General features: G+C 47.3%; 1 protein-coding gene across 2 annotated transcripts in view; it reads right to left on the reverse strand.

Annotated features, from left to right (window-relative positions):
• LAMA1 (laminin subunit alpha 1) overlaps window positions 1–16,505 on the reverse strand; it is a 412,090-nt gene that overhangs the window by 22,570 nt on the left and 373,015 nt on the right. For both annotated transcript variants that reach the window (XR_004538373.1, XM_033934013.1), the window contains exons 57-59: window positions 10,898–11,010; window positions 2,958–3,147; window positions 456–614 (exon numbers count right to left, since the gene is read on the reverse strand). Coding sequence is in view for 1 of the 2 variants with exons in the window: in XM_033934013.1 (XP_033789904.1) it covers window positions 456–614; window positions 2,958–3,147; window positions 10,898–11,010 (462 nt within the window). In the remaining variant the exon portion in view is untranslated. The remainder of the gene's footprint in view (window positions 1–455; window positions 615–2,957; window positions 3,148–10,897; window positions 11,011–16,505) is intronic.

The following is a 16,505-nucleotide window of genomic DNA, read 5'->3' on the forward strand; positions in this document are numbered from 1 at the left end:
TTCTGCCTATCTGTACATCCATCCATCGAAAAGCACTAAGTTAGATATGCACATACTTACAGAACAGCATTTATGTGAATTGTTGGCATGTATATGTGGAAATATGTGCATTTATGAGCCACTATTCTAATTATTCATATGAGTGTGGTTTGAAAAGTTTGGTATAAAAACAAGCCAAACTTTTACTTTAACCACAGTGACTAGCAATTTGACTACATCCTGACCACTGCAGTTCAATATTGGTTCCATAATTTCTAGCAGATTCCATTCTTTCCTGAGAACGATGCATGCATGCATTATATCATCATTTGCCATATATTTATAAAGGTACATAATGGCTCTGTGGAATAGACCCCACAGTGTATGACAAACATTTATGCAGTTCTGATTTTACAGCTAAAATAAAGACTGAATATAAGTGTCTCTTGAAAACAAAACACAAACACTTCTCTTACATTTCCAATATGCTTCGCTGTATAGTCCAAAGGAAGACCTCCAAGATAGAGTTTTCCTTCTACATCCAAAGTGTTACTGTTTCCTAGAACACTGACAGCAGACGAGGCCTTCCCATCAATGAGGATTGTACCCTTCTTTCTAACATATTCTGTCTTTATCTGAATGAAATAAAGAAATCAAAAACGTCACAATAATAATTTGTGAAATCTACCTATAAAGGTCATATTAAAAGAACTGAAAGGTGGTGGATTTAAGTAGGCTAGTTTACTTTGGCATTTAATCACTTCCATAGCATCTTCAGTAATGCACTATTTTTGGAAATTAGAAATATAGGAACCACTTTAACTCAAGCCCACAGCTGTGATGGGGATCTCCAAGCCTCACCAGTTGAAGATTCCTGGTATCTCTTTCACCCCTCCTCCCCCAGGTGATCGAGGATCTCAGGTACACTCCTCCAACCCCTCCGGTACCTTTTAAATCTTTCAGTTCTTTGCTGACAGTGAGCAGTGACTCATTCCTACTGCTCGCACCAGCCTCGAACCTTCCCTCTGATGCAACTTCCTGTTTGTGGGATCAGGAAGTTGCATCAGGGAAAAGTTTGGGGCCAGCAAGAGTATGCTGCTAGCAAAGAACTAAGGACTTAAAAGGTACTGGGGAGGGAGGGGGTTTGGAGCAGTGCTCCTAAAAAATCAGTGTTGGAATTTTGCATCAGTAGGCGCTTTTGGCCGCTTAATGACACTGTGGGCATGACTAATGCTGGAAGTGGCGTTAGGCGGCCTACAGTGCCTACGGAGGTATGATTCACATCATAGGTAGGCACTGGAAATGTAGGCCATGAAAACCCTAGCCTGCATTTCCAGTGCCTGCATTTGCCAGAGTCGTGATTCTGTACTCGGCACAGTCACGTGATTGACATGTGATCGGCAGCCACAAACAACAGCGCCAGTTACAGAATCCGGGCCATGAAGACAGAACTGACTTTTATGAGGTTACCTTGGCCAGTTAAGTGCTGATTCTGCCTCCGGAATGCCCCCCAAATAGCTAGTTTAGAGTTGGGCATTTTTAGCGACATTGAATATGACCTGTTAGCCCCAAACAAATGATTTATCCAGCCAGGAGCTATTTCTGGCCAGTTAAACCACTGTGAATATTGCCCCACCCCCTTGATATTTAAAACTCAGCAGGAAATGTTGCTTTAAAACGTACAATTAGTCAACCCCACTCAGGAGAGAAGAAACAAATACACTTCTCCCTCCGTATTTGCAAATACAGAAAAACCGCAAATAACTTTTTCATATGTTGTTCGGTGTTTTCTATTAAAAACCATCGTGAATATGGTGAAACCGCACATAACAGGGTGGGAGACCTGGCCTCTTCCTGAAGGAGAGGCAAAACACGGTGAAAAAAGTGCTGGGAATCGGCAATTTTCTCTGTAAATACTTGGAATCGGCGATTTCTCTATGCAAGCTGATGTCATTTGGGGGGGAAGAGCCAGCAAGCTAAAATCCGCAAATAATCGAAACCGCGATTGCTGAAACCGCAAATACGGAGGGAGAAGTGTACTCAATTATTCTAATAACACATTCTTCAATTCTTTTAAAACATGCAATAAAGGAGTTATTAAACATAGAACTATTTTTTATTACTTAGAAAACCATTATAATTGCATTGTGTATGGCTTGTAAAAATCGAAAGTGGGAGGGAAAAGCCTCAGATCCCCCTCCTATAAACCAAAAAGGTTAAAAATAGGTAGCATCGGAGTCCAGGAACCTTATTGGCACAAAAAACCTGCACACTATTTCATTTTCAAGCCTTGTGCAATGCATTTAAATTTCAAGCTTACTTTTAGAAAACTTTCTCAATATTACGAGATACTCATTTCACTGTTGAAGACCGACAACACCAATGGTGGCCAGCATTTTGCCATCAAGGCTACCTCAGGGTGTGCCAGAAGTCGACAAAATAGAGCAGGAAAAAAAAATATTTATAATGTCCAATGTGACACGGACAAGAGGACATGGACTGAAGCTAAGGGGGGACAAGTCCAAGACAAATATCAGGAAGTTCTGTTTCACGCAACGAGTGGTGGACACCTGGAATGCTGTCCCAGAGGAGGTTATTGCGGAATCCACCGTTCTAGGATTTAAAAGTAAACTAGATGCACATCTCCTTACGAGAGGCATAGAGGGATATGGGTGACTAAAATTACGCCAGTTGTACACCTGGCTGGGCCTCCACATGTGCGGATCGCCGAACTTGATGGACCGAAGGTCTGATCCAGAGATGGCAGTTCTTATGTTCTTATACATGTTACTCAAACCGCAAATACCAGAGCTGAATATCCAGGTAGGAGAGACTGCCAGAAGTTATCCAGCTACCTCAATTTCAACACTATGCAATAGATATTTCCATTTTAAAATGTTATAGGCTCAAAATTCTAATTGTGCAATTATAATAAAAGATCAGAAGAATTTGCCATGGCGTTCTTCTTCAGTACTTACTGTGTGCCATTTTCCATCGCTAATGGCAGTGGGGTGAACAGTGACTGCCTTGCCTTTCCCTAGGTCAAACAAGAAATAGAGCCTCCCCTCATGAAGCTGCAGAGCTGCATAATCCATTTGATTCTGGTGAGCCATGTAATAAATCAGACCACTGGATGCATAGGTTCTAAGATTCAGTTGTACAGACAGCCTGGAAAGAAAACAATATTTTGACATCATATCTTGCTAAATCCCCCCTCAGCTCTCCCCCCCCCCCAAAAAAAAAAATGAAATCATACAACAATTTGAAAAATTGCCATTTCTTGGATGATATTAAGCAACTAATCAATATTATGTTCAGATTTATAATAGAACATGCATTTTCCTCTTTTCTGTTTAAGTATATCACCAGTTTAGGTGTCACAACTTTTATTCATTACAAATCCCATTTTATTTTCTTTCTTGTTTTCCTTTAAGATTTCAAGCTTTCTGCTTCCATTTTCTTCAATTTGCAATGACATGGAGATTAACATAATGTTTTGCGTCAGTATTTGTTACTAATGTTTCTCAAATTGTAAATTTGAAAATACTTAAAAAAAAAGGAAGAAGAAGAATCCCATGTTGTCATATTATCACAGGAAACAGAGAGTGGGGGTGAATGGACAATACTCGGACTGGAAAAGCATCACAAGTGGAGTGCCACAGGGTTCGGTGCTCGGGCCTGTGCTCTTCAACTTATTTATAAACGACCTAGAAATTGGCACGAAAAGTGAGGTGATTAAATTTGCGGACGATACAAAGTTATTCAGAGTAGTGAGGACACAGAAGGATTGCGAAGACCTACAAAGAGATATAAATACGCTCGAGGAATAGGTCACGAAATGGCAAATGAGGTTCAACGTGGATAAGTGCAAGGTGATGCATGTCGGTAACAAAAATCATATCACGAACACAGGATGTTCAGTGCTATACTCGGAGAGATCCCCCAGGAAAGAGACTTGGGAGTACTTGTAGACAAGTCAATGAAACTGTCTGTGCAATGTGCGGCAGTGGCGAAAAGGGCAAACAGAATGCTAGGAATGATTAAGAAGGAGATCACGAACAGGTTATCATGCCGTTATACCGGGCCATGGTATGCCCCCACCTGGAATACTGTGTCCAACACTGGTCACTGTACATGAAAAAGGACAAAGTACTACTCAAAAGGGTCCAGAGAAGAGCAACAAAAATGGTTATGGGACTGAGGGAGTTGCCGTACAATGAGAGGCTAGAGAAACTGGGCCTCTTCTCCCTTGAAAAGAGAAGACTGAGAGGATACATGATCGAAACATTCAAGATATTGAAGGGAATTGACTTAGTAGAGACTGAGAGATTGTTCACCCTCTCAAAGTTGAAGAGAGGGCACTCTCTAAAGTTAGAAGGGAAAAGATTCCGTACAAACGTAAGGAAGTTCTTCTTCACCCAGAGAGTGATGGAGGTCTGGAACGCTCTCCCGGAGGCTCTTATAGGGGAAAGCACCCTTCAGGGATTCAAGACAAGGTTGGATAAGTTCCTACTGGAACAGAACATACGCAAGTAAGGATAGACTCAAATAGGGCACTGGTCTTTGACCTAAGGGCCACCGCGTGAGCGGACTGCTGGGCATGATGGACCACTGGTCTGACCTGTCCTTATCTACTAAGTCTATCCCCTTCAGTACCTTGAATGTTTCGATCATGTCCCCTCTCAATCTCCTCTGTTCAAGGGAGAAGAGGCCCAGTTTCTCTAATCTTTCGCTGTACGGCAGCTCCTCCAACCCCTTAACCATCTTAGTCACTCTTCTCTGGACCCTTTCCAAGTACTACCATGTACGGAGACCAGTGCTGTACGCAGTACTCCAGGTGAGGGTGCACCATGGCCCAGTACAGCGGCATGATAACCTTCTCTGATCTGTTCGTGATCCCCTTCTTTATCATTCCTAGCATTCTGTTTGCCCTTTTCACCATCGCTGCACATTGTGTGGACGGCTTCATCGACTTGTCGATCAGAACCCCCAAGACCCTTTCCTGGGAGGTCTCTCCAAGTACTGCCCCGGACATCCTATATTCGTGGATGAGATTTTTGTTACCGACATGCTTCACTTTACATTTATCCACGTTGAACCTCATCTGCCATGTCGATGCCCATTCCTCGAGCCTGATTATGCCACGTTGCAGATCTTCGCAATCCCCCTATGTCTTCACTACTCTGAGTAACTTCGTATCGTCTGCAAATTTAATCACCTTGCTTGTTGTACCTATGTCCAGATTTAACGCCAGAGAAACCCAGACGCATGGCCTGCCCTGTTCCACCCCTAGCCACACCTTGTTCTGCCTCCAACACACCCCATTCTGCCTCTAGCCCTGCCCACAAAAAGCCTTGTCTTTTTTTTCCCACCCTCCAGATTGCACAGATGTGTGTGATGTCATCTAAACATGCTTGTTGAAGGCCCTTCAGATGCGGATTGAGTTCGGGGCTTTCCAAAACTCGAACAATCTTCCGGGTTTTGGAAAGTCTGTCCTGGAACCTGGACAGTTCTCTAAGAGGATATGTCTGGGTTTTCTTGGATGTCTGGTAACCCTAGTTATATAAAATGTGCATTGTCTGTCTTCACTCTGTCCTGACACTATTAATATATTTCTATTTCAGTAGCACTATAAAGAGCCCAAGAGCTGGTCTCAATGGGCGACTATAACAGTGGGCTGGATGGCCCAAGTAGTCGCCCATGCTGAGACAATTTGGAAGGGCATGGGGAAGGTAGTAGGGTAAGAGAGGAGGACCTTGGTCTCCCGCCAGGAAGGGATAGGTTGAGCAAGGTGAAGCAGGGCATGATGGGAGGTGGGGTTAGAGGAGGCTTGCCTCCGGGGAACAGCGTGCATCCCTGTCCCTCGGAGGCAACTTTGTTAGGCCTTACCTTTTAAGTTTACTGGGTTTTGGCTGGTCTGTGCATTGTGAGGCTCCCCGGCAGTGGAGGTGGTATTATAAAAAAACAACTACTGACGGGCTGTTCTGACACACAACGAGGACTCTGAGTGTTGCGCAGGGCCTGTGCTGGGTGTCAGCTGCCAGTAGCGGAGGTTGGGGCATTCTCTGGTACAACGTGGTGGTCTGCCCGAAGTTGGGTGACTCGGTGGTGTAGAGTGCCTCCGGGGATTGAGCCTCTGCGGCTGCTGGATTATGCTGTGTTCGATGGCCGTTGCCGCCGGGTAGTTGACGGCGTCCATGGGTGAGCGACCCTGGCCCTGAGCTTTCTTGTTGGCAGGCCGCTCACTCGTGGTGCCTTGCCGGCAGGGCTGCAGGTGGGGGCCTCCGGCTTTTCTTGGCCAGCAGGTTCTGCGGTGCACCGCTGTTTGCGCCGGCTTGTTTGGGGCGGAGGCCGCGCATGTACAGGGCATGCGGGAGTTTGGGAGTTGGGGAGCAGGGGTGAGCGGCGGGTGTAGGGCTTGAGTGGAGAGCGTCTGGTCTCAGAGCCGGCGGGGTCAGGTTACTGCTGCTGGCCTCCTCATGCTGGGTCCTCACATGTTCTTGGCCGCCTTGATTGACTTCTAAGGGGGTGGGCGCTGTACAGGTGGGCCAGCAGGGTCATTGGCAGCTGCACACCATTGAGTCCTCCCCGGACAGCACCTCTGGCTTGGGGGTTATTGGAGAGGCTCTTGGCTCAGTGGCATAGCTCCTGCCTCTTCAGCACGGTATGGTGGGATTGAAGCTCAGTGCTGTTCCTTGGGCCCCTGGCATATCGCTTCCTATAACTCAGTGGGCTCAGACTCACGATCCGAGGGTCACCAGCGGCCCGCCGGGTACTGTTTCGGGGCTCTCGGTGTGTTTATCATGGTCACAAGGGTAACATAAAACAATTCTTGCTCATTGGTCTCTTTGGCTATACCTTACAATATTGTTATTGACCACATTGAATGATTTATTAACCGTTGAGAGATTTCCCTCACGTTACATTGTAATTTCTTTGATAGGACATTGACTAATTTTCTGGAGCCTCCAGGTGCCTACAGTTCCAAAGTGTGGCGCTGCTAGGGGTTTGAGTTGAGACCACTGCTATGACTCCTTCCATGTGCTGCTGGCTGTGAGTTCTTATCCTCATTGTAGTCAGAGGCTCCAGGCCCTTGACCTATCCTGTCTGACCATGCCAAGGGTGCGTGGGGCTTCCTGTCTTGTACACCGTTGGTGCGTGGAGCTGGGATGCGTACCCGTCGTGGCGTTGTGTTGCCGGTGGGGAGGGACCAGGGGTAGGTGGATCCTGAATCATATTGCCCCTCCGCTGCCTGCTTACTTTAGGGCATAAGGGGTGGTTGGCCCCTGAGGGGGGAGGGTGTGTGTGCGTAGAGCCATCATGGCTTTCATTATGGGCGTACAAGGTGTCTCGGTGACTTCTGGCGGCCTCCTGCCTTCTGTTGTGGCCCTACTGCTTTTTGCGGTGCCCCAATCTGGACTCTCCGGACCCTGGGCTCTGACCGCGGCCTCGCAGGGATATCGATGTGCCTCGGACCGCCCAGGTAACCTCATGGAGCTCAGGGTGTCAGGTAGGGACCGGATCCCCATGGTGGGTCGTCCCGGGAGCCTTAGGGTTTGCTGGGGGGTTTTGGGTATTGCTTGGGGAGCTGGATCCTTGGGCGTTTAGGCAGTCATTAACGGGAACATTTCTTAGCGCACGCTCCCTGGGAGAGCCTCATAGCAGGTGTCCCCAGTTCCCCCAGTGCAGGCATGGGTGCTCGGGAGTCATAGGTGGGGAACTCGGGTGTGTTATCACGGCACGCTAGTGGGGGGGACACTCGGCGTGTTATCTCAGCATGCTCTGGGAGGGGTGTACCTAGTTGCGGGTGGTTCACATTCCCACTGTGTGGACACGGGTGCTGTACGATCTCGGTGAAAGACACAGTAGGTGTGGCTGGTGGTACGGCTGTTCATGGGGTGGCCTATCCCCTGGCTGTTTCTGCACATTGCAGGGGGCTGCCCCGGGGGGGGGGGGGGTTTGCATGAGGCCTTCACAGTCCAGTTTCTTTGGAGCGCGCTTGCTGCCTCTAAGTAGTCTGGGATAAGGCAGTGGAATGGGATCGCCAGGGGCGGTGGGTCTGGCTGGTGGTGCTGAGCAGGGCTGTGGGTGACTGCGGTCTGGGTTTGCTATGGGATCCCTGCAGTGCACTGCTTGCTTGTTGCTGCTGTTTTCTTCTGTTTCATTTCAGGAATGTAGAGGAGTGATGGTCCCAGAGCGCTTCGGTGCAGGAGGTTATCGGTGCATCCAACCGGCTCGAGTGATGGATGAAGATGGGAGACAGGGTGGTTGCTGCGGACGGCGCCATTTCCTCTGCAGTCCAGGTCTGGATGGGGCAAGGTGGCTGCTGTCAGGGCACCACAGGTCAACGGCACGCCCTTTGCCGGCAGATTACGGAACTGGGGGCTGTTCCGCGGCTTGAAATGTGGCTTTTGGGGCAGGACTGGTTGGTTCTGCTGATTTTCTCGGGTGGGGACCAGGCTGTGTGGTACGTACGCTGGTGGCTGGGGAGGGCTGTGTGGCTTCCACTGGTCAGCGGCACCCCCCGTTTGATGTTAGGCCGCAGAACGGGGGCTGTTCTGCGGTACTGGTTGTGGGCAGGGCCAGGTGGTCCTGCAGTTTCTTGGTGCCATGGGGGGGCGGGACCCGACGGTGCTGGGGGGCCTGAGGGTGGCTGGAGAGGACCGCTTGGTTGCTGTCAAAGCGCCACCGGTCTGTGGCCTCCCCCTTACTTCTTTGGCATGCCATGGACATGGGGATGTTCTGCAGTGGTAGCTTGGCCTGGACCAGGTGGTCTCTTAGTGGTTTTGGGGGGTGGGGCCCGCAGGAGGCGGAACCGGGCTGTGCAGTTGCTTTAATGGTACCACAGGTTGCAGCACCCTTCCCCCCCTTTCTAATTGGCTGCCGTGGGACCGGAGTGGTTCTGCGACCATGCAGGTGAGTGGTCTCGGGAGTGGGCCTGGGTGGCCCTGGTGTCGTAGCATGATGTTGCTGGGGTAGGTTTCCTAGGGCTGAGTGTTGTTGCAGCTCCTCCGTGGTGCTCGTGCGGAGGACCAGTGCTAGGAGTCGTCGCTCCTGATCTGCCGGTTGTTCCTGCTGGAGGGCTCCATGGTTCATGCCACAGTGGGAGCAGCGGGGTGGTCGTGGGTCATTTGGGGCATGGTCCCTGCCTGGCTGTGGCTGTCATGGCTTGAGGTGGCAAGGCCTCTGTGTTCTGGTCAAGGTGTCCTCTTGCTGCTGGGTGAGAGATGTGGTCAATCGTAGTAGCGCTCCTTGATGGTGGGGGGGGTCCCTTGCTGGGTATGGCTGGTTGTGGGGCATTCTTTTTGTCCTCCGTGTGCTTGGTAGTTGGGAGGGCATTGGGATCGCTCAGCGTAGCTTGGAGCGCTTCTGTGTCATGGTGGATTCGTCCATGTTCCCTCTGATGGGGTAGCTGTTAGTATTAATTGTTGCATTCCGTCTCTTTGGTGCAGAGGAGGTTGGGAGTTTTTCCGTCCGTCCGTCGTCGGAATTGTGCAGGTTGTCGGGATGGGTCCTCGGGTGCTGAGCGGGGGACCAGCAGGGAGCCGTGTCTGGGTTCTGATGTCTCTGGTTAAAGGGGCATGTTGGGACATGCCACCCCCCAGATCCTTGCTGGCATGGCATGGTCGGGGGCCGAAATGTTCTCTGGTTGGAGGGGCATTTTGGGATTTGCTACCCTCTGGACTCTTGCTGGTATGGCAGGGTCGGGGGGGGGGCGACTATTATGGATGATGGTTTACTGTGTTGCTTGGGAAACAGTGCCTGTGACTGTGTTAAATTCATGGGCTATTTCTCTGCGGTTAGGTTGAAGCAAGGATGTGGAGTTGTCCTCCTGTTGGTTGTGGTTTCTGGGGGGGGGGGGGGTTTCGTGTGGGGAGTACTTCTGTTGATGGTTCACGGTGCTTAGGGGATAAAGGCATCTGGGGGAGATTGTTGCTGGGGTTGGTTCGACTTGTCTGGATCCCTGGGGTCGTAGCTTTGTTTTTGGGTGGGGGGGTCTGTAAATTTCAGGCCTGTGGCGGTAACCCGAGCTACAAGGTTTTGGCTCATCGGAAGATGAGCGGGTATTGGCAGTCAGCTCAGTGGAGTGGTGATGCCATGGGTCAGGTGACCCTGTAATAGGGGTGGGGGCGTGGCGGTCCATGCCTACACCCCTAGGCTCATCAGGGGAGGAGCGGTTAAAAGGCAGGGAGCTCAAGTGAGCGAATATGTCTTGAAGCCTGTGGCACGGAATAGGGGCATTGAGATCCATGCCACCCCCTAGGCCCTTGCTGATATGGCAGGGTCAGGGGAATACAATTGTGAGTTTTGTAAACTGCAATGTCTTGTAGCTCGGGGTGAAGCAATTGTTCATTGCTTATTGGTAGTCCCAATAAACAAAGCTGCGGCCTGATTATTACCATAAATAAAGTGTCTGTGTTTCATTTATTGTTGACATTATTGCTGAGAATATAAGTGCTTGAGTAATCAGGGGGTTGGTGATGGGTTAGAGGGGGATGTGAGGGGACGACAACTTGGCCATTCCAGATCCATATGTTATACACATGCACTGTATACATAAGGGACAGTTCCTGCTCCATGGAACTTACAACCTAGTCAAAACAAACATATGTAACAAAACAAAAGGCTAAAGGAAGTGCATTCATTAGAGAGAACTGGTTGAGATTTCAAAGCAGACTCAAAAAGATGGGTTTTTAGTCTGGACTAGAATAGGGCCAGAGAGTGAGACATGACACACAAGCGCAGGAAGTCTATTCCAGGCATACCGCACATCTGGATTCACTTCTTGATCACATCTGGGCAGGAGGGGTGGACACAACAGGAGAGGAACAATCCCTTTTATCATGAAATGCACACTGACACCTGTATGAGCAAAGGCATGAGAATACTCTGTTTGAATGTAGAAAGAAACGCCTACTTCTTTTTGACATTAGTCTGGTCAAATGGTAGCACCAAGTGACTGCTCCTGGTGAGCCCAAACTGATGGGCACCGGTGACATGACCTGGTTTCTCCTCTGCTGCACATTGTACCTGTAATTGAAAGGGGTTTCTGTTTTAGTTTTGTTTGTTTTCAGGTATTGCACCAGAGAGGGGTAATCTGAAATGAATAGCAATTATTCAGACGTGATCAAATAAAGAGAAAGATGTGTCCCCGTCTGCTCAGAAACAATGTTGTCATTACAACTTCAGTGCAAGTGAAATATTGTACATATAGCAAAGAAACAAACAAACAAAAAAGATCCAAAGTAGTTACACAGGGGCCCTTTTACTAAGTTGTGCTAAGAAAATACTACTACTAATAATTTATACTTATACCGCCAAACCACGAATGGTTCTAGGTGGTTCATAGCAGATAAGGCTGAATGTCCAGCGAATATACAGTTCAAAAAGATACATCAATTTCTAGAATGTACACAGTACATGTTGTATTTAAAAAGCATTAGGAAGCTTGGGTTACAAATTTGTCAAATAGTTGTGTCTTTAATAGTTTCCTAAAAAAAAAAAAAAATAGGATGAGACTCCTGGCATGATTTTGCCAAACCAGGTGTTCATTTTAGCTGCCTGGAAAGAGAGAGTTGCTCGAGAAATCTCTTCAAACGACACAATTTGACAGTAGGATGTGTCCTTACATAGGATGTTCCTGCGTGCTAACCCCCATATTTAGCAGGGCTGACAAAAAGGGCTTTTTTAATTATTATTTATTTGTGGAATAAATGTCCTCGTGTTAATGTCAGCATTAGTGCATGACCATTAAAAAAAAATAACTATGGGAACACTTATCGCCAAATTCTGTAAATGGCACCCACATCGGGCAGCAGCTACAAAAAAAAATTAAAAAAAGCACCATTGGCGTGTCAATCATGCACAGGTGCTGCTAACAGAATCACAACTACAGAAAAAACTAAATTATTTGATTTTTGGAAGTCAATTTGGGGACAAATAAATATAGTCTTAGAATCAGATATTCCGTTAACATATGAAGCAATAATTTGTGGTACTATTTTACATATGAAACCTCCCCTTGATAAATTTAAAAGTTGTCTTTTCTTGATTTTAACTGGAATTGCGGTTCAAATGATCACAACAAACTGGAAAAATCATGACAGGTTAAATTATACATTTTGGTAGACAAACATATGTAATACATATAGATATGAGAAAATGAACGCAGAATGTTTAGGGTTTAGTGTTTTATTTAACAAAATATGGAGTCCATTGGCTTTAGTACGCAAACTGGAAAGAACCTGGTGCAAATCAGGCACAAACACTGACAGACACTCTTGGCGAATTAAAGTTACAGAATACAAAAAAATGATCAAAGAAAAGCGCCACAAGCACTACTCCCAATATATCAACACCCCATCCCTAAACACCAATAAACTCTTCAGACTAGTCAACTCCTTATTTGACACTGTCCCACATAAAAGCTCCCCCACCAATCTACCACCCTCCCCAACAAACCTAGCGGACTACTTCGCCAGCAAGATTCTCAACTTGAAAACAACGCTCACAACAACTAGCACCTACCCATATATCCAGCCACCCACCCCAGAAAATGATGGCTCACCGGCTGACATGACCTGGGCTCACTTCAAAAACCCAGATTGGAACCTATTTCTCAAGCTATACTCAAAATATTCCAAATCCAACTGTCTACTTGATAACTGCCCTCCATCCATCATGAAAAACGCCCCCCTCCCCTTCAAAGCGGAACTCTTCAACTGGATCACCCTGTGCATGTCAACTGGCCACTTCCCACTGGAGCTCGGACACATCCTCGTATCTCCAATAATCAAAAACCCCAAAGAATCCCCCTCTGTAACCTCCAACTACAGACCTATCGCCAATATTCCCCTCTTCCTAAAAATCATGGAAGGACTTGTCAATTACAATCTCACGTCATACCTAGAGAAATTTAACATCCTTCACGACTCCCAGTCTGGATTCCGCACTAACTACAGTACGGAAACCGTCCTAGCCTCACTAACCAATCACCTCCTCCAACTATTCTCACGGGGAAACAGCGCACTGTTACTCCAATTCGACCTCAGCAGTGCCTTCGACCTAGTAGACCATGACATTCTGATTAGCTGCCTCGACTCCATTGGCATCTCCGGACAAGTACTAACCTGGCTCACAGGCTTCCTAAAAAACCGAACCTACCAAGTCCATACTGACGGAACCTTCTGCCATACATGGAGCAACCCCTGCGGAGTCCCCCAAGGCTCCCCCCTATCCCCGTCACTATTCAATATCTACATGGCATCACTGGGACACATGTTATCGAACCGTAACCTGAAATCCTATATTTACGCAGATGACATTACAATCATCATACCCATCACCTCACTGTCACATGAGACAGAACTATACATCTCAACTGTCCTCACCATGGTAGAAAACTGGACCACACGCTTCAAACTGAAACTCAACCCAGAAAAAACTAAGTTCTTCCTTGCAAGCCCCAACCACAAACTATCGTCCACCACCCTGCAACTTAATGGTTTAACATATCCAATCAATTCCACTATAAAAATCCTCGGAGTCATCCTGGACCGATGCCTCACTTTAGAAGATCACACTAATACCCAGGTCAAAAAATGCTTTTCCACCCTCTGGAAACTCCGTTCCATCAAACATTACTTTGATTTCCCCACCTTCAGTTTGCTGGTCCAATCCCTAATCCTAAACTCCCTGGATTACTGCAACATCATATACCTGGGCTCCTACAAGGAAACCATTAAACGACTACGACTTATCCAGAACACCGCCGTCCGCCTCATCTATGGGCTCAAAAAGTCAGACCATATTAGCCCTTTCTATAGAAAACTTCACTGGCTACCGTTCGAAGCAAGGATCATCTTCAAATTCGCCTGCCTCTGCTTCAAAACCCTAACTGGCTCAGCCCCGATATATCTGTCACGCCACTTCGCCTTCCCAGGCACTAACCGTACACGCAATGCCCACCTGTTTGCCTACCCCTCCCCAAAAGGATGCATCTACAAAAGATTTTTCGACAAGACCCTCTCTTTCCAAGCTGGCAAATGGAATGACTGCTTGTCCACTCTCATCTCTCTTGCCCCTACTTATCAATCGTTCAGGAAATCTCTCAAAACATACCTCTTTGATAAATTCCTCTAACCCCCGCCCCCCTACCAAACCAATAATCCCAACCCCGCCTCCCTCCTTTACCCTTACCCTCCCCGGTTGCACCCCCCATGCAACAATTATTGGATCATTTTGTAACTGTTCACTAGTTTATACCAAATAATTGTTAACTATTCTCTGCACCTGCAATGCATAAATTGATTTGAACTGTTTTTCTGATATGCTGTAACTTCGCTGTAAATGTACAGTCTCTTAACCTGTAAACCGCTCTGAACTGATTTGTGGTATTGCGGTATACAAAAATAAAGTTATTATTATTATTATTTATTTGCTGATTCACATTAAAAGGTTATATAATACCTTCTGATTTTTTTTTTTCTCATTACACATCAGGGTTGGGATGAGGGGGTGGGGTAGGGTATGATAAAAATATATATGGATATTAGTTCTTCATATTTAAAATGTTTCAATATTGTCAATATTAACAATTGATGGAAAGGGGTTGGGTATAGCTATGATTCTGTAATATTATTGTTTGAGGTAGTGTATTCTTTGTAATACAGTCAAACCTCGGTTTGCGAGTAACCCGGTTTGCAAGTCTCTGCCGGCTTTGAGCATGCATCTGCGCATGCTCAAGCCCTTCTAATTCTCCCTTTCGCTGAGATTCTCGGCGAGAGGGAGAATTAGAAGGGCTTGAGCATGCGCAGATGCATGCTCAAAGCCGGCAGAGACTGGGAAGAAGATCTTCAAGCGGCACAGGCACTTGTGGGCTGCGTGCCGGTGCCAAAGAGGGGGTGAGTTAAAGTTGGTCGGGCGGTGGGGGGTGCCGGATCACGCGTGGGGGGGATGACTTTGTGAGTGGGGGGGGGGGGGGGGAGAGCAGCGCCCGGGCCTGGGGGGGGGGGGGGGGTTGGGAACGTATCAAAGCGAGTTTCCATTATGTCCTATGGGGAAACTCGCTTTGATAAACGAGCATTTTGGATTACGAGCATGCTCCTGGAACGGATTATACTCGTAATCCAAGGTACCACTGTATATTGTTACTATCTATCAAATGTCTTACACTATTGTAATTAAATAAAATAATAAATTATTTTTTTAAAAAAAAGAAAAACTCAATTAAAGCAAGTAGGTTAGGCAGTGGTAAGGCACCTACAGCCACCTAACTTACAGCACCGTCTCTAGAATCCAGGCCTCACTGTCTCCTATTTAGGAGGTGGTAAGGGCTCCCACGTTACTGACACGCTAATCAATCAGCGTGGCAGTAATGTCGATGCGCTAGCTTATTAAGTGCCTCCATGCCTATTCTCCACCACTGACATGCATCCCCCCCTCCAAAAAAAAATAAATAAATAAAAATTACTGCACACTTAGGCCCTCTTTTACTAAGGTGCACTAACCGATTAGCACATGCATTAGCATTTAGCGTGCGCTAATCGGTTAGCGCACCTTATTAAAAGAGGGGGTTAGAGTTAGAGAGTTGCGCGGGGACAGAAATCCCACCCATCCCTGCCCGTCCCCGCCAGGATCCTCTCCGTACCCACCCGTCCCCGCAAGGAATTACCTCCATCCCCGCCCGTCCCCATAAAAAGCAGCAATTACTTCTGACAGGATCATCAATTCTACAGTTTCTTTTGTGTTTGTGCTGCTGTTTTCCTTGTGGAATCTCTTTGGTGGAACCCTTTTTTTGTTTTCTGTTCAGGTAATTAGCTTATAAACCCCCTCTTTTACTAAGGCTGACGTGTCCATTATATTATATGGACGAACCCTGCTTCCAAAGCCTTCTATCCCCATGGGAGTCCCGTGGGCCAGAGGGGAGTCCCCATGGGAGTCCCGTGGGTTGGGGGGGATTCCCGCGGGACCCACGGGACTCCCGCAATCCCCGTTCCCATGCAGACCTCTAGTTAGAGTGCCCAGATGACAAAACTAATGCAGAATGCTTTAGCACATTCAACGTTAAGACTTTTTTTTGCCGCACTAGGTGTGCATCATTGTTCCCTCTAAGCTAAAGGGGTTCCTCCACCTATGGTTCTGCCAGCAGGGGTGGGGGGTGTGGAATGCCGTTTCACCATCACAATTTCAATAGTGAAGGACTGACAAGTTTTGCAGGATTCCAGGGAACCTGCCTTTCCCTAGTGATTCAAAACATAATATTGAAGCACTGCCCCCTTCTGGTAGCAATGCAGTTGGAGAACACTCACTCAGCTCACAGGGAACAGTGGTACGCATTAGTGCCCAATGCAGCTTGGTAAAAAGGGCTCCATAATCTTTAAAAATAAATAGAAAGCCAGCAATAAGAATCCCTACTACATAACACATTATGGGCCCCTTTTACAAATCCGAGGTAGCAATTCTCCTGCAGCAAATACACCAAATCCAACAGGAATTGAATGAGCTTTGTTGCATTTGCTTTGGGG

This window comes from Geotrypetes seraphini, chromosome 2 (assembly GCF_902459505.1).
Source record: "Geotrypetes seraphini chromosome 2, aGeoSer1.1, whole genome shotgun sequence".
Classification (NCBI taxonomy): Eukaryota; Metazoa; Chordata; class Amphibia; order Gymnophiona; family Dermophiidae; genus Geotrypetes; species Geotrypetes seraphini.